We start from the raw sequence: 19,729 nt of genomic DNA on the forward strand, positions 1-19,729 counted from the left end.
AAAAGAAAACTCTAGTCAGTTTCTCTATTCAAGGACTCTCAGACTGCGGAGTTACACTAAACTAGGTGTATAGGTGACCGTTCTGCGTGGTGGGGCCCAGCTCCCACTCAGAAAGGCCAGTGGAAAGTAAGGTCCAGTGTACAGGGCCCACACCCATGGATAGGTTCTCCTGTGGGGAATAAGGCCTGCATTGTACCTTGGCCATTTTGAGACTTGCTTTTTGCTAAAACTCCTTCACCCTGAACTGAGGCAGCAAACGTTTATTGCTTATCTTTAAAGTAACTTCCTAAAATCTATGCTAAGCCTTCCTAGGATGAGTGTAACCAGTTCAACCACTTTTCCCTTTGCATTTGCAAATATCCTTCTTCTGTGGTGTGATTAGCAGCATCCTCTCCTTTGTTTTCTATAAAAGGTAAACACCTAAAGTGAACCTGTGCATGGTAAATGAGGACCATCCTCAACATAATGTGCCCAGAAAAGCAATAAAAGCTTGTTAGGCAAGGGTTTGCATGCTGTCACTCTTGAGAGAGTGGCCAAGCAGTCCCTTTTCCTCCACAGGACTTGGTTGTCTGTGTTAATTTGTCTCATCTCATCTATAACACCACAGACCCCACAAGCCAGGGTACATCATAGGTGAGCGTGGATAGCACCTATGTGGACACATGACACTGTGACATGAATACACATATATGTGTGTGAAATAGTTAAGGTTGCCATACCTGCTTCTTCAGCAGATATATCCTGTGGTGATACTCTAACATCACTTCTTGAATAGCTACAAGTAAGCAGAATAGTATTTTGCTCATCACAGGTTTTTGTGCAGACTTTTAAAATGAAGAGACTGAAACTGGGCACTTAGTGATATTGAACATATAGTCAACACTTTACAATATATGTGAATAGAAGGGGGGAAATATATATACTGTATACATTCATACTTTCAATTTATTGCAGGCCAAGTAAAGGCAAATAAAATATATACAACATACAAAAGAGGTTAGATAGTGCTTAACACAAATGAGTACTATATGAGTAATAACTTTTTTTGACTATTTCTGGGCAACTTTAACCCATTATGCATAGGGAATTAATATACTATGCTGAAATATTAGTAGTTATTATAGTTATAAGTGGCTTTGGATCTTAAAAATCTGGATTTAACAAACCAACATATTGAATTTTCTTATTTATTAACCAGTTAAAAGAAACTAAGCTTTGATTAATGAAATTTCTGCCTTTTAAAAAAATTTTAAAATATTAAATGTATTTGCCACCCTTCTTGAAAATAAGTTTGACTGCATTATACATTTGCCCTAGAAACTCAAACATTGTGCCATCTGCAGAATGACACAACACCATCTCAAGTCCTACCAATGGGGCTGGACCAGATTCAGAGCAGGTCTCTGGGCTCAGCTGCCATTTTGTGACCTTCAGAAGATAAAGAGCATATTGAAATGCACAGAGAGTATGTCATTGTAAAATCTGAACATGGAAAACTGCAAATCAAGCAGCCCAGATTCTTCAACAAATAAATGATTTTTTAAAAATGAAGAAAGGAAAAAGAGTGAATGAGGTCATGGAAATGCCAGAGTTAGAACCTCCAAAAAAATCTTTCCTTCCATAAAAGCAATGATAAAACAAGCAGCTTAGCAGACAATCTAAGGGTCAAAGCATAGTTGTAGGTCTTTCAAGACCCCATTTTCAGAGAATTGTTAGTTGACCTTACAATGGTAACAGGATCAACCCATCAAAGAATATACAGCTATAAATACATATGAATCTAAAAACAAAACCTCTATATACATGAAGCAAAAACTAACAGAACTGAAGGGAGAAATATACAATTCAATGATAACAGAGACTTCAATTCAATTATTTTCAATAGTAGATAGAACAAATATACAAAAGACCAATAAAGACTTCACCAATACTGTAAGTCAGCTAATCCCAAGAGACTCTGTAAAACATGCTGTTTGACAACAACAGAATATACATTCTTCTCAGGGGCACATGAAACATTCTCTAGGATAAAATGTATGCTAGACCATAAAACAAGTTTTATGTCTCTGTGGCCACCATGGCTCCCATGAAAAAGCTTATGGTGAAGAGGGGGGAAAAAAAAGAAGCAGGTTTTGAAGTTCACCCTTCACTGCAACTACCCTGTAGAAGATGGAATCATGGATGCTGCCAATTTTGAGCAGTTCTTTTAGGAGAGAATCAAAGTGAATGGAAAAGCTGGGAACCTTGGTGGAGGGATTGTAACCATCAAAAGAAGCAAGAGTAAGACCACTATAAATTTTGAGGTGCCTTTTGCAAAAGGTATTTGAAATATCTCATGAAAAAATATTTGAAGAAGAATAATCTACATGACTAGTAGTGTGTAGTTGCTAACAGCAAAGAGAGTTACAAATTGTGTTACTTCCAGATAAATCAGGATGAAGAAGGGGAGGAAGATGAGAATTATAAGTCATTTACCTGACACATTTTATACTAAGTTCTTGAATAAAACCCAGGAACCAAAAAAATAAAAATAAATAAATTTAAAAAGATTGAAAATGTACAAATTATATACACATACAATGCAATGAAATTAGAAATCAATAAGAGATGAAAATTTGGCAGATCGATAAATGAGGAAATTGTAAAATATAATTAAATAACTAGCAGCTCAAGAAGATGTCACAAAGAAAATCAGAAAATGCTTTGAGGTAATAAAAACAAAAGCATGACATACAAAACTTATGGGTTGCAACCAAAGTAGTCCTTAGTGGGAAAATTATTACCTATAAATGCTTATATTAAAAAAGAAGAAAGATCTCAAATTGATAACCTAACCTTTCACTTTGAGAAACTAGGCATAGCCCTGGCTGCTGTGGATCAACTGGATGGAGTATTGTCTCATAAACTGGAGGTTGTGGGTTTAATTCCTTGTCAGAGCACATACCAAAGTTGCAAGTTTGGTCCCCGGACAGGACACTGGTTTGATGTTCATCTCTTGCATCAATGTTTCTCTCCCTCTTTTTCTCCCTCCCTTTCCCTCTCTCTAAAATCAATCAGCATGTCCTCAGATGAGGAGAAAGGGAGGGAGGAAGGAAGAGAGAAAGGAAGGGGACATAAAAGAGCAAAGTAATCGGAATCAAGCAAAAAGGAAGTAAACAATAAAAACTACAGTGAACTTGAATTAAGTAAAAAATAAACAATAGAGAAAATGAACAAAAGCAAAAGTTGGTTATTTGAAAAATATCAACAAAATTGGAAAATCTTTAGCTAGATTGACCAAGATAAAAAGAGAGAAAACTTAAATTAATAAAATCAATAATGAAAGAGTGAACGTCACTACCAATCTTACAGAAATAAAAATAATTATAAGAAAATACTATGAATAGTTGTATGCTGACAAATTAGAAAATCTAGATGAAATAGAAAGTTCCTAGAAAGGCACAAACTGACTCAAGAAGGATCTGAACATCTGACTTGGCACATAACAAGTAAACAGATTGAGTTATTAGTCAAAAAACTTCCTACAAAGAAGAGTTCAGGAATGCAGGGCTTCACTGGTGAATTTTTAAAGAACATCTAAAGAAGACTTAGGAGAGAGAGGAAGATGGCAGTGAGGTAGGAGGGTGCGGATTCCACTTTCCCCTACACATGGGAGAAAAACCTAGCTGATCTATGGAGGAACAGAGCAAACAGCCAACAGACCCCAGCATATATGAAAATAGGGGACCAAAAATTGTAGCGGACATTGAAAAACCAGATGGTAAGGAGAGTGCTTCAGGATAATAAGGTCCCAGGGACCAGCTCAGGGACCAGAGCAGCTGCAGCCCCAGGCCAGGCGCCCACTGGGTCTGCCACAGGGTTCTTGGGAGAGAGCTGGGTCAACTGCTTCCTCCCTGGCTAACAAGGTTTGAGCAGCACCAGGAGAGACCCAGTTGCTTGAAGTCACTGAGAGAGGAATAAGGACTAAGTGGCAGACATACAGGGGCTGTGAACACCCACTGAGCCTGTGGGTGCCAGATGGGGAGAGTTGAGAGTTGGGCCATGACAAGCTGTGACCCCAATAGTCCCCAGTCTGGCTGGAGAATTGGACTGTGTGAGAGGCCAGGCCTCTGTACGGAGTGCCAGGCTTCAGTAAGAGGAATTTCTCAAAAAGAAAAAGTGAAAAAAGAGACACTGTTTGGGGAATTCTCCTGCAGCAATCGCTCTGGCCTCCTCCCCACCCAGCCAGGCAGAGCTCCAAGAAAGCCCTGTACAAACCCATAGCCCTGGGAAGAGGGTATGCCCTAAGATGTGGGACTAGAGGCAGCCTGGCTGAGCACACATTCCCAAAACCCCATGAGACAGCTCTCTGAGGAAGGCCTGGATCCCACACTGAAGGCCCAGGGGAGAGACCCAGGCTAGTGCTGGGGAGAATGCTCAGGCTGACTGAGTGCTATCAGGAAGGGAGAAAAGCCCCTCAGCCTGCTGCAGCCAGCAAGACAAGAAAAAACCATATGGCCAGTTTGAAATCAGTAAGAGGCTCTTTTTAAAGTTTTTTTTTTTTTTTTTTTACTTTTTATTATTCTTTATCTCTCAATTCCTTTTTCCTCCCTTTCCTTCTTTCTTGTTTTATTCATTCTTCCTTTCTTTCCAATTTTATCTTTCCTTCCTTCCTTCTTCTGCTTCTTTTTTTTTTCTTTTTTAAATACCCACAAGTGAGACAAAAACCAGGATCTGTGAAAAGACCAGAGTTGAACCCAAAGTGGGGGCATCCCAACAGCCAAGACAGTGAGACAAATTTGACTCTGCTGTTACAGAGAACCTGCAAGTTATTGCATATTTGTATTATTATTATTTTTCCATTATTCTTACATCTTTTTCTTAATAGTATTTTTGTATTCCTCTTCTTTTTGCATAGTCTGCTTTGCTAGGCTGGCTATATTGTATCACCTGACAGGTTTCCCCTGATATCTCTTCATAGTGTATTGCTAATGTACTGTCCTTCACCTCACCTGTGTCCCATTAGCACACTACTCAAGGTCCTATACTCCCTATTCTCATTATCCAGATCACATAGATTCTGTCATATGATTGTTGTTCTAATACTATTGTAAATAGTAGCTGTTCCATGCAATTGTAAATACTTCACAACACTCCTCCCAGATCTTAGCCCACTTTAAAATTTCCTGAACTTTATTACTGTAGTGGTTAACTCTATTCTCTCTCACACTACATCTATTTACTATCCTTTACTCTCACCTTACCTCACAATCTCACCTCCCACAACCTCGCTGCCTTCTAGGTCCAACTCACAATCCTTCCTTCCACAACAAGAGTCTTATCTTCTTTCCATCCTTTCTAAAAATCAGCTAGCTGGGTGGAAGATCACAGTTAACACTATACATAGCCAAAGGATCTCCTATCTCTTCTCTTCTGGCTTCTACTGTAAATATCATAGAATACTCTCTTGCTGTCTTAAACTGTTTTGCCTTCCCCCTCCAACAGATCACAAAAAAGTGCAGGTGGAAACGGTGAACACCAGGATACCCACTGGGAGAGGAAACCCAACAACAAAGGAACCAGCAACAGATAACAACAGAAGAAGGTGAAGGAGGGAGTGGAAACCACACAAACCTCAATCCAGGACCTATCTGGAAATACAACTAAACAGTAGAGACAGTACCCAGTACAAACAACTGAACAAAAGCAAGAAAGAATCCTCAAAACCTTATACACACGGAAGAATCAGCTTCAACAAAACCTGCCCTCGCCAGGACAACAAAATACAACAGGTGGTGGACAGAGTGACCCTCACTTAACCAGCTGGTGGGCAGGAACCACCAAAGAAAGACCCAACAACAACCAAAACCCAAAGACAAACACAGAGCCTACTTAAATGACAGCCCAAGACCACTGAGCTCAGGATATCAAGGAAACTGCACCACTGAAACTCACTGGTATTCTACCACAGAAGTTCACACCACAGACCCAGGGAGCTAAAACAGATGAATTTAAGAAGTTGAGGCTAACAAGAAGAGTCTCAGAAACAATGCTAAGACAAAGGAACAATCCCCAAGTGAAAGGAAAGGAGGAAGCCTCAGAAAGAATGCTAAATAAAATAGGGGCAACACAACTATCACATATTGAGTTCAAAGGAATGATTGTCAGGAAGCTCAATGAGCTCACAATGAGCCTCCAGGAACTACAGGGAAGCTATAATGAACTCACTGAAAATTATATCAACATGAAAAAGGAAATAGAACCTATCAACAAGGACCAAGAGGAAATGAAGAATACAATTTCTGAACTGAAGAACACAGTAGAAGGGATCAAAAGCAGGATTAATGAAGCAGAAGATCAGATCAGCGAATTGGAGGACAGAGTAGAAAAAAAAAACCCAGAAAGAGCAAGAAAAGGATAAGAGGCTCAGAAAGAATAAAGAGGAATTAAGAGAAATGCAAGACAATATGTAAATGTAATAATATTTGTGTAATAGGGATACCAGAAGGGGAAGAGGAAGAGCAAGGGATAGAAAACTATTTGAAAAAGTAACAATGGAAAAATTCCCTAATTTGATGAGAGAAAAAGTCACACAAATCCAGGAAACACAGAGAGTTCCAATCAAGAAGAGCCAAAGAGGGTCACTTCAAGACATATCATAATTAAAATGGCAAAATACCAAGACAAAGAGAGAATCTTAAAGGCAGCAAGGGAGAAACAGGAAGTAACTTACAAGGGAGCCCCAATAAGGTTAGCTGCTGACTTCTCTATGGAAACACTCCAAGCCAGAAGAGAATGGCAAGAAATATTCCAAGTAATGAGAACCAGAGGTCTGCCACCAAAGCTACTTTACCCAGCAAGGCTCTCAAGCAAGATAGAAGGCCAAAGAAGAAGCTTCCCAGACAAAAGAAGTCTAAAAGAATACACCTCCACCAAAGTAACTCTGCAAGAGATGCTAAAGGGCCTGTTTTAAGGAAAAGAAGGAAGAGAAAGAGAGAAAGAGGGAGCGGGGGGAGAGAGAGAGAGAGAGAGAGAGAGAGGGAAACACAGGTATGAAAATTGGAATGAATAAGTACCTATCGGTAATAACCTTAAACGTACATGGACTAAATGCTCCAATCAAAAGACATAGAATAGCTGAATGGATAAGAAAGCATGACCCACACATATGTTGCCTACAAGAGACCCATCTCAGGATAAAAGACCTACAGAGGCTGAAAGCGAAAGGCTCAAAACAAATTTTTCAAGCAAACAGACAGGGAAAAAAAGCTGGGGTAGGAGTACTCAAATCAGACAAAATGGACTTCCAAAAAAGGGTCATAAAGAGAGATGGAGAAGGTCATTTCATAATACTCAAGGGAAAAATCCACCAAGAAGACATAAACATTGTAAATATATGTGCACGCAACATAGGAGCACGCAAATACATAAAGAAAATCTTAGAGGACTTCAAGAAAGATATTGACAGCAACACAATTATATTAGGGGATTTTAACACTCCACTGTCAAAAATGGACAGATCTTCCAAACAAAATATCAACAGAGACATTGTGGCATTGAACAATATCTTAGATGAAATGGACTTAACTGATATATACAGAGCTCTTCATCTCATAGAAGCAAAATACACATTCTTTTCAAATTCACATGGAACATTTTCAAAGATAGAACACATGATAGGACATTAAACAAGCCTCAGCAAATTCAAGAAATCATATCAAGCATTTTCTCTGACCACAAAGGACTGAAACTAGAAACCAACCCCAAGGGAAGAAACCCAAAACACTCAAACTTATGGAGATTGAATAGCATGCTATTAAACAATGAATGGGTCAAGAATGAAATAAGGGAAGAAATCAAAAAGTTTCTGGAAACAAAGGAAAATGAACTCACAACAACCCAGACTTTACAGGACACAGCAAAGGCAGTTCTGAGAGAGAAGTTCATAGTGATACAGGCCTACCTAAAAAAGATAGAAACATTTCAAACAAACAACCTAACCCTACATCTACAAGAACTTGAGGAACAACAACAAAGGCAGCCTAGAGCAAGCAGAAGGAAGGAAATAACCAAGATTAGAGCAGAATTAAATGACATAGAGACTAAAAGCACAATTCTAAGGATCAAAGAATCCAGGAGCTGGTTCTTTGAAAACATAAACAAAATCAACAAGTCTTTAAGCAGGCTCATCAAGAAAAAAGAGAAAGGATCCAAAAAACCACAATCAGAAATGAAAGAGGAGAGATTAGAACTGACACCACAGAAATACAAAGGATTGTAAGAAATTACTATGAAGAAGTGTATGCCAAGAAATTTGAAAACGTAGGTGAAATGGACAAATTTCTAAAAAATATAATTTTCCAAAACCCAATAAAAAAGAAGCAGAAAGCCTGAACAGACCAATGACAGAAAAAGAAATTGAAGCAGTAATCAAAAAACTCCTGATACACAAAAGTCTGGGTCTGGATGGTTTCACAGGAGAATTCTACAAAGCATTTAAGGAAGAGCTAAGCCCTATCCTCCACAGACTATTCCAAAAAATCAAGAATGATGGAAGACTCCCTAATTCTTTTTATGAAGCCAGCATCATCCTAATTTCGAAACCAAATAGAGACACAACAAAGAAAGAAAATTTCAGGCCAATATCATTGATGAGCATAGACGCTAAAATCCTCAACAAACTATTGGCAAACCGCATACAACAATACATTAAAAAGATCACCTACCATGACCAAGTGGGATTCATCCCAGGGATGCAAGGATGGTTCAACATTCACAAATCAGTAAATGTAATACATCACATAAACAAACCAAAATAAAAAATCACATGATCATATCAGTAAATGGGGGAAAAGCATTTGGTAAGGGACAGCACTTGTTTATGATGAAAACACTCAGCAAAGTGGGAATAGAGGGAGCATTCCTCAACATAATAAAGGGCATATATGACAGACCTACAGCCAACATCATACTCAATGGGCAAAATCTAAAATCTTTTCCACAAAGATCAGGAACAAGATAAGGTTGTCCACTTTTACCACTTCTATTCAATATAGTACTGGAAGTTTTAGCTACAGCAATCAGACAAGAAAAGGAAATAAAAGGCATCCAAATTGTGAATGAGGAAACAAAACTGTCATTGTTTGCAGATGACATGATAGTGCATGTAGAAAATCCTATAGACTCTACCAAAAGACTGCTTGACATAATAAATGAACTTGGCAAAACAGCAGGATACAAAGTCAATATCCAGAAATCAAAGGCATTTTTTTTGTATACCAACAATGAAACAGCAGAAACAGAAATCAAGAGAAAAATCCCATTTGATATAGCAAAAGGAAAAGTAAAATAAGTAGGAAAAAATCTAACCAAGGAAGTAAAAGATCTGTATACAGAAAACTACAAAACACTGAAGAAAGAAATTAAGGAAGACACAAACAAATGGAAATACATTCTGTGATCCTGGATTGGAAGAAGTAACATCATCAAAATGTCCATACTACCCAAAGCAATTTACAGATTCAATGCAATACCTATTAAAGTACCAGTGGCATGTTTCAGAGATATAGAACAAACATTTCAAAAATTTATGTGGAACCATACATGACCCCAAATAGCTGCTGCAATTTTGAGAAAGAAAAGGAAAGTAGGAGGGATCACAATACCTGACATCAATCTGTAGTATAAGGTCACTGTAATCAAAACAGCCTGGTTTAAAAACAGGCACATGGACCAATGGAACAGAACAGAGCCCTGAAATAAGCCCAAGTCTCTACAGCCAATTAATATTTGACAAAGGGGGCAGCAACATAAAATGTAGTAAAACTAGCGTCTTCAACAAATGGTGTTGGGAGAACTGGACAGCTACGTGCAAAAAAATGAAACTCGAGCATCAGCTTACATCATACACATAAATAAATTCAAAGTGGATGAAAGACTTAAATATAAGCCATGTCACCATTAAAGATCTGGAGGAAAACATAGGCAGGAAAATCTCAGATAGTTCGTGCAGCAACATTTTTACTGATACATCTCCCAGAACAAGGGACATAAAGGAAAAAATAAACAAATGGGACCTCATCAAAATACAAAGCTTCTTCACAGCTAAAGAAAACAGTATTAAAATAACAAGAGAACCAATTGTATGGGAAAACATATTTGCCAATGATACCTCAGACAAGGGTTTAATCTCCAAAATATATAAAGAAGTCACACCACTCCACTCTAAAAAGACAAACAACCCAATTGAAAAATGGGCAAAAGACTTGAACAGACACTTCTCCAAGGAGGACATACAGAGGATCCAGATGCACATGAAAAGATGCTCAGTATTGCTAGCTATCAGAGAGATGCAAATTAAAACCACAATGAGATACCACTTTACACCAGTCAGAATGGCCATCATAAACAAAGCAACAAACAACAAATGTCGGAGAGGTTGTGGGGAAAAGGGGCCACTAGTGCACTGTTGCTGGGATTGCAGACTGGTACAACCACTATGGAAAACAGTATGGAATTTTCTCAGAAAACTAAAAATGAATCTGCCTTTTGACCCAGCAATTCCACTGCTAGGATTGTATCTTAAGAACCCTGAAACACCAATCCAGAAGAACCTATGCACTCCAATATTCATACCAGCACAATTTACAATAGTCAAGTGTTGGAAGCAACCTAGATACCCATCAGTAAGTGAATGGATCGAAAAACTATGGTACATTTACACAATGGAATTTTATGGAGCAGATAGAAAGAAGGAGCTCCTACCCTTTGCAACAGCATGGATGGAACTGGAAGACATTATGCTAAGATAAATAAGCCTGGCAGTGAAAGACAAATACCACATAATCTCACCTTTAACAGGAACCTAAAGAACAAAACAAAGAAACAAGCAAAATATAACCAAAGACACTGAAATAGAGAACAGACTGACAGTGTTCAGAGGGGAGAGGAGAGGGAATTTCAGGGGAATTTCAGGGGAAAAGTGGAAGGGTTTACAGGAAGAAGTATAAAGGACACATGGATAATAGCTAGGGGCAGGTGGAAATGGGAGGGAGTAGGGGAGGGCTGGGTGGGTGGGTTCAGATGGGAGTAAAAGATAGAAAATTGTACTGCAACAACAATTAAAATAAAAAATATATTTAAAAAGTTAGATGTTAAGGAGAATATGCCTTGTCAGTTATAATAGAAGCCCAATAATAATAATAATAACAATAAAATATTTATTGAGGACTTTGTATGATCCAGAATCAACATAGCTGAGTGGCTCAGGGCAGAAACTCTGGTGACTGGTTCATGTTTAGGCTTTAGTTCTTACCTGGGGCTTTGCTTTAGTTTCCTTCTATCTAAACAGGAACAATTAAAATATTTACCTCTTAGGATTGTGTTGTGAACCAAATAAGTTAATATAAGGAAAAGATTTAGAGCAAGGCTTGGTACAAGTGTTTTCTGCCCAATAATAACAATATTAATTATTATTACCATATCCATGTACTTTTTACTCAATCCTCGGGAATATTCAGGCATAATAGTCATTTTAAAGATGAAGAAACTGAGGCTCAGAGGAGTCAGATAACGCTCTTCCATTACACCATATTGCTTTTATATTGCTTGCTTAAAAGTGATGCTTTTAAATCATAATATGTCATGTACAGATGGTTTCGGCTACAAGAAACATAAAGCCTAAAATACAGTGGCCAGAACCATAAATATAGTTGTCACTATTTACTTAACAACAAGTCTGGGGATTGGTCAGCATCTCAAGGAATGCCATCAAGAATCCAGGCTGTGTGTTTCCATTCTATTCTCTTTAGCTGCTGGTTTTTTGTTGTTTTTATACTTTTTGCCTCATGGTCACAAGATGGCAGTTCAAATTCCACATTTGACATCAGTCTTCGAAGGGGGAATAAGGAGGAAAGAGTGGGACCGGTCACATGTGTTCTCATTGTCAATAAAGCAAAAGTTTCTCAGAAGCTCCCTAACCGAATTCCCTTCGTCTTTTTCCAGAATTGGGTATCATGGTCACTGCGGCTTTTAGCTACTTTGGACAGGGCAGATATAGAGCATTCCTGTCAATATGATTCTGTTGAGCATGGTTCTATAGAGCAGGAGGCAGCAAAATTTTAAGAGAGTCGCAGATGGTCATTGGGTTAGCCAGCCAGTAATGCTTGCCACATGTGGGAATACAATTATGTTTTTGACCATAAATAACAGAGGTGACTAAAACTTAATCATGTGCTTTTTCTCTTGGGAATATGCACATCTATTCTTTAGGAATGACCCTGTACTGGTCAGCAGGGTTTCATGTTCCACAAAATGAGGTCTGTAACAAGATACTCAAGTCTTTGGATTTACTTAGCATTCTTTTTCTGGGTCAGGGACTATGTATACTGAGCTGTGTGCCACCACTCTTTCCTCCTAGGTTCTAAGAAGGCATTGCCAACCGATTATAGAATTGCTCTCGCTGAGCCCAGAGATAACCTCTGAGGCCTACTCATGGCAATCTAGGCAACCACAATTTAGAGCTGGCAAACAAGATAAGGCTTATTTACCACCTCTGCTCAGTGGAAGTAGCAAGCTAGAGTATTTGATGGCTCCTAAAAACACAAATTTATAAAACAGGCTTTAAAGCAGTTCTTCCTGAAGTGAGATGCTTTCCTGAAAAAGGGTTCTGTGCTGAATTGATTTTGGAAAATGCTGCCTATGATGTCTTTCTCTAAAAGATTTTTCAGAGTAATTTATTAAAGACTATGAAAAGAATTAAAGCATAGAAATTTTTAACTTTATCATAGAATTTCACAAAAATTTTGACTACAGAATTTGTGTGTGTTTGTGTGAGAATGTGAGTTTTCATCTAACAATAAAGAAACCAGTGTAACAAGAGCACATGCTGAAGAACCCTGCCCAGCCATTTATCCTTCTTTCTTTCCCTTCTCCCTTCCAACTTCTATCTCATTCTTGCCTTCTCTAGTTCTGTGGCAGGAAAAAAAAAAAACCATAAAAAGTTTTCTATGCTCTGCAGCTTCTTTGATAAGCAGTGCTCTCTGTAACACTTGCAAAATGTCACAGTGTCTTTGTTTTTATATGATGAGGAGCTGACTAGCAGCTGTCACCAAGGTAACAGTTATCTCAAGGCCAAAACACTGACCTTCGCTTTGCTTCTGCTTCTGTAATGTTTGCTCTAGCAGATGACTCGCCCCCTCCTCCTTTTTGCCTTGTAACAAGTATTTAAAGGAAACTCCAGCTTGGACTCTTTGCTCAGAGGATTTGAATGGTTAACTCCCCTCTGAGCCCCCGGGTAATAAAGTTTGTGCTTCGTCATCTCTCTGTGAGTGAGTGATTTTCTGCAACAGTTCAACATTCCAATGTTTCCTGGTGCTTTTTCTGAAACAGGAACCTGCTCATGTCCCTCCTCCAGTGAAATCTTTTATAGCTCCCCAGTACCCATGGGATTACATTCTACTTCCCAGCAGGGCACACCTGGAGCACAGAATTGGGTTCCTACTTATAGTTTTGTTTCTTCTTTGTACTCTGCAATAATCAGGGCTAGTTTCATGGCCATATGGCCTGCATAATAGCACAGCACCCTACATTTACAAGGGCCCCATGCTTTATTTAATGCTCTGTTGTCACTGTGTTGAAATTCTGAATAACTTCAAATAAAGGGCACTGATCATCATTGTTCTGGGCCCTGCCCATACTCCCTTTCCTTTCAAATATATGCTGACATTTGCACACACTGCTCCCTCCATCTCCAGCTCACTTTCCACTTTTCTGGTTAACTCCAGCCTGACAAGAAATGGTAGTGCGGCCTTTATCTGCAGAATGACCAGCGATATGGATAAGCATGAGAAAAAAGCCTGATTTTGAGTCTGGGTGGAGGCCTTCCCTGTATAAATAGTGGCCATGTAAACACATGAAGGAAGTGCTTAATATAATAAAATATTGATTTTTCCTTTTGTTTGGTGCATACGTGTGACATAAAGTTCAGCCAAAACTTACTGATCTTGTGCTAACTGCTGAAGATTCCAGAATGAAAAAGCCACTGCCCTTTTATATTCCTGAAACTCACATTCTAGTTGAAAGGCCCAATGAGACCCATCTAAATAATCTGAGAAAAATCACAGGCTGCCTAGGTGAATGTAAATTAAAGGCTGTTTGAGCCCTGGTTTGATCTGGATGCTTGGCATAGGTGGAAATTCATTTGGTAAAGCACTTATTTTTCATAAGTATACCAAGCACATGTGTGGGCTCTCTGTGAACTGAAGGGCATTGCTGTTTAGAGAGCAGAAAACCTCACACAGCTGGCACAGTGACAATCATTCTGCATTTGGTGGCTTCAGTGATTATCTTGTATCTATCCCTGAATTCTCCAGAAGGACCAGGCCTTGTTGAAGGGTTCATGAGAACATGTGTTTTTGTTGCCTTCACTGCACACCTGCAGGAACTGGCTGCAGGGCAGCAGCTCTCCAGCTGGCTCATGTAGCACTTTGCTTCCCAGCCCCTGCAGCTCCAGGAGCCCTTGCACTCTCTCCTGCTGACCATGTGTGAAGAGCAGCCTGGCAGGAGACTGCCACTGCAGTTGGTTCTGGAAGCCTGCTGGGTTCATCAGGAAGAAAGGGCTGTACACCCTGCCTCAGACAGTGTCCATATCAGATGGCTGGTTGGCTTGCTTCTGGGCACCCTATCCAAGGTCATTGTGGATCTCCGCTTCTCATGCCAGGAGCCATTAGCCATGTGTGGCAGTTGAAATTTAAATGAGCTAAAATATAGTTAATTAAAGTGAAATAAAATTAAAAATTCAGTTCCTCAGTTTCATCTGCCACGTTCAAGTGTTCAGTAGCCACATGGAGCTGGTGATGGTCATTCTGAATGGGTCAGATCTAGAGCATTCCTGTTCTGTTGGGCAGTGCTGGCAAAGATCTTGGGGCAAGCCAAATTCCTCATGTGGCTAAGACCCTTTGGATCTTGGAAAGAGCCTTTTTACATAAAAACAATCATGTTTATAAACCATGAGTCAGTTTGCCTATCAAAATTAAACTCCAGGCTTCTTGTACAAGAAGTCTTCCCATACCATGCCTACACAGTCCTCCCCACTCCGTGCAAGCTCCCCTCTGCTATTTTGTACCTGCAGGGCATCTCCTTGTTGTGCTTGTCACATTGTGCCAGTTGCTGCCCTGTACCCTTCCCAACACCTAGGAAGGTGCCTGGCACATAGTAGGTATTTGATTTGGCCTGGGTTTTCTTGATGCAAAACAAGAGACAGGGATATTTATGAAAATTACTTATTGGAAAAATACTCCTGGGAGTGATGGAAAGAGGACAGGAAGGGGGGCAAGCCAAGCAAGGAGGTTGTCTCAGGTGGAGACAGCCTCAGGGTAATTGCACCTGTGTTGCATCTCCTTAAGGCCAGGGCAGAGCTGGGACTAGGGTGAGGCAAATGAGGTGCTCAAAGTACAAATGCAAAGAGGTTAGCATCTTAGAAGAATCAGAGAAGGCTGGGTAGCCCTGAACTCATCTTGGAGACAGGCTGGAGAACTGAGCCATGATTAATGGAGGGGTCGTGTGGATAGAGAAGAGAGAACAGTTGTGGACAGGGGGACACTATCAAAAGTCAATCAGAAAATGTCTGTCTCATTCTGTTTTCCTTATTGGATCCCTGCTTTCTTGGCATGTGGACATGTTGCCCCTATTTGTTGAGCCAGAGGGTTTGGTAGGAAAGAAGGTCTATTTGTTTCAAACACTTTAGAGCCTGACCCCCTTTGGTGTCTCATTGTCCCCTGAATGACACAGAATTAATCTAGAGCATTTTCATCAGGGAACCATAAAGGTAGATTTTGGTCACTAACTGGACATTCATTGGGGCTGAACTATGTGAGCTACAATGAGGCATAAATCATGCAGTGAGATTGGGGGAAACAAATAAGCAAATGTGATATAATGGAGTGTAATAGAGGGAGTTGTGAGTATAGTGATGAGGGAAGGTGCTGAAAGGACATTTTCATCTGTATGAGGGCAGAGGTGGAGAGGATTAGAAGTAGAGAGGGCATAGCTCTGGGTCTTGGAGGCACAGAGGAACTCAGCAGGGAGGCCCCCAGCAGTAGAGGGAAAGTGTGGGCAAAAGCACAGATGTGCATAAGTACACAGGTATTGGAGTGGAATTACCTTCAGGGTGTGTATGGGTGATGGGTACAGAGCATGTCTGGGTGCTAGTGAATGCATCGCTAGGCTCTCACTGTGTGGGACAGACACTGCCACACTGACCCAAACTGACAGCTTAGTCTGTATGTATCTATATAAATGCCCCCTCAACCTTGGGATACCAATGTGTGATGCACTTGACCTTCAGGTGGAAAGGATAGTTGTGAAAGAAAGCTCCTCTGCAGAGCAGTACAGGAGCTACCTGCTCAGGAGTAGGTTGCACCAGATGAGCTGTGAGACCAACAGCATGGACCCTGGAGGGTCTGCATCCCTGCAGTGGTGGGTTGGTGCCTGGGTGGGCCACTGGAGACCATGTGCTGCCATATGTGGGCCAGATGTCTATGCTGCGGTGACAGAGAATGCCCGTGCAGACTCAACTCTTCCAGGAAGCCCTTGAAGAGAAGGGGCTGAGCTTAGGACTCCTCTGTGTTGTGGAGAAAGCTTCATTTGGAGATACAATTCAACAGAGATATTTATATCTAGTGTAAACTTATAGTTATAGGGGTCTAGTTGTTCAAGTTGGTAAAACAATTTAAAACAAACAACAGAAAGAAAATTTCTTTAGTTTCTAAGTGGAAAGAAAGGAAAGTAACCTGTAAAATATTGTTTTTGTTGTTGCTCTAGGTGTGTTAAAAGAATGAACTTTAGAATGGTCTTTAAATCTGTTCTCTACTTTTCAACTGTGTCTGAGATTTAAAAAAAAACAAAATACAATAATTTTTGTTTGTTGTCCCTAAAATAAGGTACTTTTTGCTGTTAGGCTTTATCTTTCCCTTAGAACTTCTTCCAACCCTTTGCCATTTTCATTTCCATTTTTCACATGAGGAAACAGACTCAGAGAAGTTAAATAATTTTATCAAGGTCACACAGCTAGTAAGTCAGGATACTGATATCCACACTCCAGTCTGTCTGATTCAAGAAAGGAGGGCAGGTGACCCAGCTCTTTGTCTCTGTTCATGCCCTCCACTATGCTGTTGGGTTAGTTTCAGAGAGAAGCACAGAGATCCAGAGTTCTCTGCAGCCCAGTCCAAGCACCTCAACACATAGTCACTGTAACCTCTCTAACAGGTAAGCAGCAAGGTGTACAGGGCTTTGAGCTTGGTGTGGGAAATAGGGTGGTGGGTGTAACCTACTTCTTTACTGATTATTGATGAGAAGCCTCTTGCTTCTTCAGAAGAAACTGACCCACTGGCAGGTGAAAAAGCCACATTTAAGCAGATACTAAGACAAGGTGATGAGATGCCTGATGGCAGGTGTGCTGTCAGGGCATCTGTCTCCTCTGGGAACCAAGAGCAGGCTCAGTTATGGAACAACAACATGCTTTCATGTCCTTGTCATTATCTATTGCCAGGTGAGGCTCCATAACAGCCACAAATCACAGTGGCTGGAAATAATGATTGATTTAGCTCTTGATTCTGTGAGTTGGGAGTTTAGGCTGTGCTCAGCTGGAAGGTTCTTTTGGACTCTGCTGGATGCCATTGTGCACCTGTGATCGGCTACTTCTGGGGGGATGGCTGGCTATTGTCTTGGAGATCCTAGCTCTTTACCAGAAGGCTAGCCCATGATTGTCAGAGGGAGAAAGAGAAGGGAAGGGAAGGGGCACAGAACTTTCAGAACTAGCCTCCCACCATTTTCATCTCATGGTATTGGCTGAAGCGAGCCACAGACTAGCCTGGCTTCAAGAGGTGGGGAATAGACTCCACCTCCTGATGGGAGGATGGACAAAGTCACACTGCAGCCTTAACTTCTCTAGGCCTCAGCTTCCACATTTGAAAGTGGATATAGTGCTTCCCTCATATGTGTAGGGTGAAGATGAAGTGGTGCGCACATCCTGCCCCACTGAACACCTGCACGTGGTGGTATTTTACTAGCTGGAAGCCATTTCCACTGTTAATTGTTCTTCCTATTCTCTGACTGCTGGCTGGCCAGTGCTCTTCCAGCTGAAGCCTTCCAGGACCTTCAGGAGGGCAGGTAGCCCTGCTCCAGATCCCCTATCTCTGTGGCAGTGCATAGCTCATGGCCAGAAACTCCTTCTCAAAAGTGTTTCCTGCAAAGAAAGGGAAAGGTGAGCAAAGAAAGGGAAAGGTGACCAAAAAAGGGAGAGGATGAAAGAATGGATACCCACAAAGAGGTTTGAATGGGGAGTGGTGGATGGCTGACATAGCAGCTGAAAATGGGCAGAGTCCTCTTGGGATACCAGTCTTCCTGGGCTGAGATTTCTAGAATTGAACCAAAAAACCATGAAACATTCAAGTCAGGGCATTAGGTGTTCATTGAGTGACCTTGCTGTAGTAGATGTTGTATAGGATAGAAAGTTGAAGGTGCCAGGTCTCACCCTTCAGGAAGTTGACAGCCGTGGTGGGGAGGTGGCAGAATGAGGTAGGTGATAAGAGAGCTGACAAGGCCCAATGTACTTGGAAGGGGCCTTTTAAACTGAGGGGAAATGCAGGGGCAAAGGTGTGCGTGGGATGGACAGGGAGGAGAGTCTCTGTTCTGGTTGGCACATAGGATAACAGGGTTAGAGCTGCAGCTGACAGAGCGATGGATGACAGAAACTCTTGCAGTGTGCTCATGCCTGTGGGGACCCCCGACTCCTCACAAGGCAGTCTGCTCTCTGCTGAAGGGTCTGTGCTGGATGGTGAGATTGGGGTGGTCCTGGGATGCACCTTCTACCAGAAACAGCCCACAGAACCATTTCCAGTGCTTAGAAAAAAGAAGCCCTTCCTCAAGGGTGACACTGCCATAGGCTGAAAAACTGTTTTAACCACATGACACCTGGGGGAATAGCATTCCCTGGAGTGGTGACAGATCCCTTATGCACAGGCTGTTTCCTGAGGAGACTGCTTCCACTAGGCCTACCGTTGAGTATTTGACCCTTTGGGAATGTCAGACCCAGATGCCTCCAGAAGGTCTTTGCCTGCCTGTCACAGAGACACTTGTTTAAAGCTTCTCAACAAATCAGAGATGAGCTGAGCCTGCAGTAGCCTTAGGTCATCCTCCTCGTGCATGGATCTGGGCTGCCACCCTCTTAGCCCAGACCCTGTTGCCCTCCAAGGCCACTCTCAGGTCCTCATGATCTCTGGGGAACAGAAACAGGTTCACCTTCTTTGGCTTTTCTTCCTCATCACTCATTAAAGACACTTCTATTGAGTACTCTCTCAGGACATGCACCACCCCTGGCTGGACCTTTGGCCTCTTGAGACAGGTGTCCTGCTGGGTACTCTTGGGGGCACATTAGAAAGTCCACCCAATTATCTCAGTCACTGATGTTGGGTATGGGAGAGTTTATTAACCTCTTGGAGCCTCAATTTCCTGCAAAATAAGTTGAGACTATGTATCTCGTAGCATAATGGTGGGGTCTAAATAATGCTGGGTATTAAGGTATTTCCCAGGTCATAAATGTGATACAGACATAAAGTATTGTGATATGAGAATGGCTGCCCCCACATGCTATTGATTCAACATCCACAGCTAGAAAAAGTTTTATCTAATCTAAATTAAAGGTATCTTTGTTTTTAAAAGTTCTTATTGCATATAGCATACATTTGTATTA

The 19,729-nt window shown here is 40.9% G+C and overlaps 1 protein-coding gene and 1 pseudogene across 1 annotated transcript in view; both read left to right on the top strand.

The window, feature by feature from the left end:
- Positions 1 to 2,077: 2,077 nt before the first annotated feature.
- LOC114497145 lies at positions 2,078 to 2,547 on the top strand (annotated as a pseudogene).
- A 9,683-nt stretch (positions 2,548 to 12,230) lies between these two features.
- The window catches only part of FRMPD2 (FERM and PDZ domain containing 2), a 98,628-nt gene continuing 91,129 nt past the window's right edge, over positions 12,231 to 19,729 (top strand). The window contains 6 exon segments of the mRNA XM_036027506.1: positions 12,231 to 12,296; positions 14,477 to 14,668; positions 16,325 to 16,413; positions 16,415 to 16,455; positions 17,160 to 17,244; positions 18,106 to 18,241. Coding sequence (XP_035883399.1) covers positions 12,231 to 12,296; positions 14,477 to 14,668; positions 16,325 to 16,413; positions 16,415 to 16,455; positions 17,160 to 17,244; positions 18,106 to 18,241 — 609 coding nt within the window.

This window comes from Phyllostomus discolor, chromosome 5 (genome assembly GCF_004126475.2).
Source record: "Phyllostomus discolor isolate MPI-MPIP mPhyDis1 chromosome 5, mPhyDis1.pri.v3, whole genome shotgun sequence".
NCBI lineage: Eukaryota > Metazoa > Chordata > Mammalia > Chiroptera > Phyllostomidae > Phyllostomus > Phyllostomus discolor.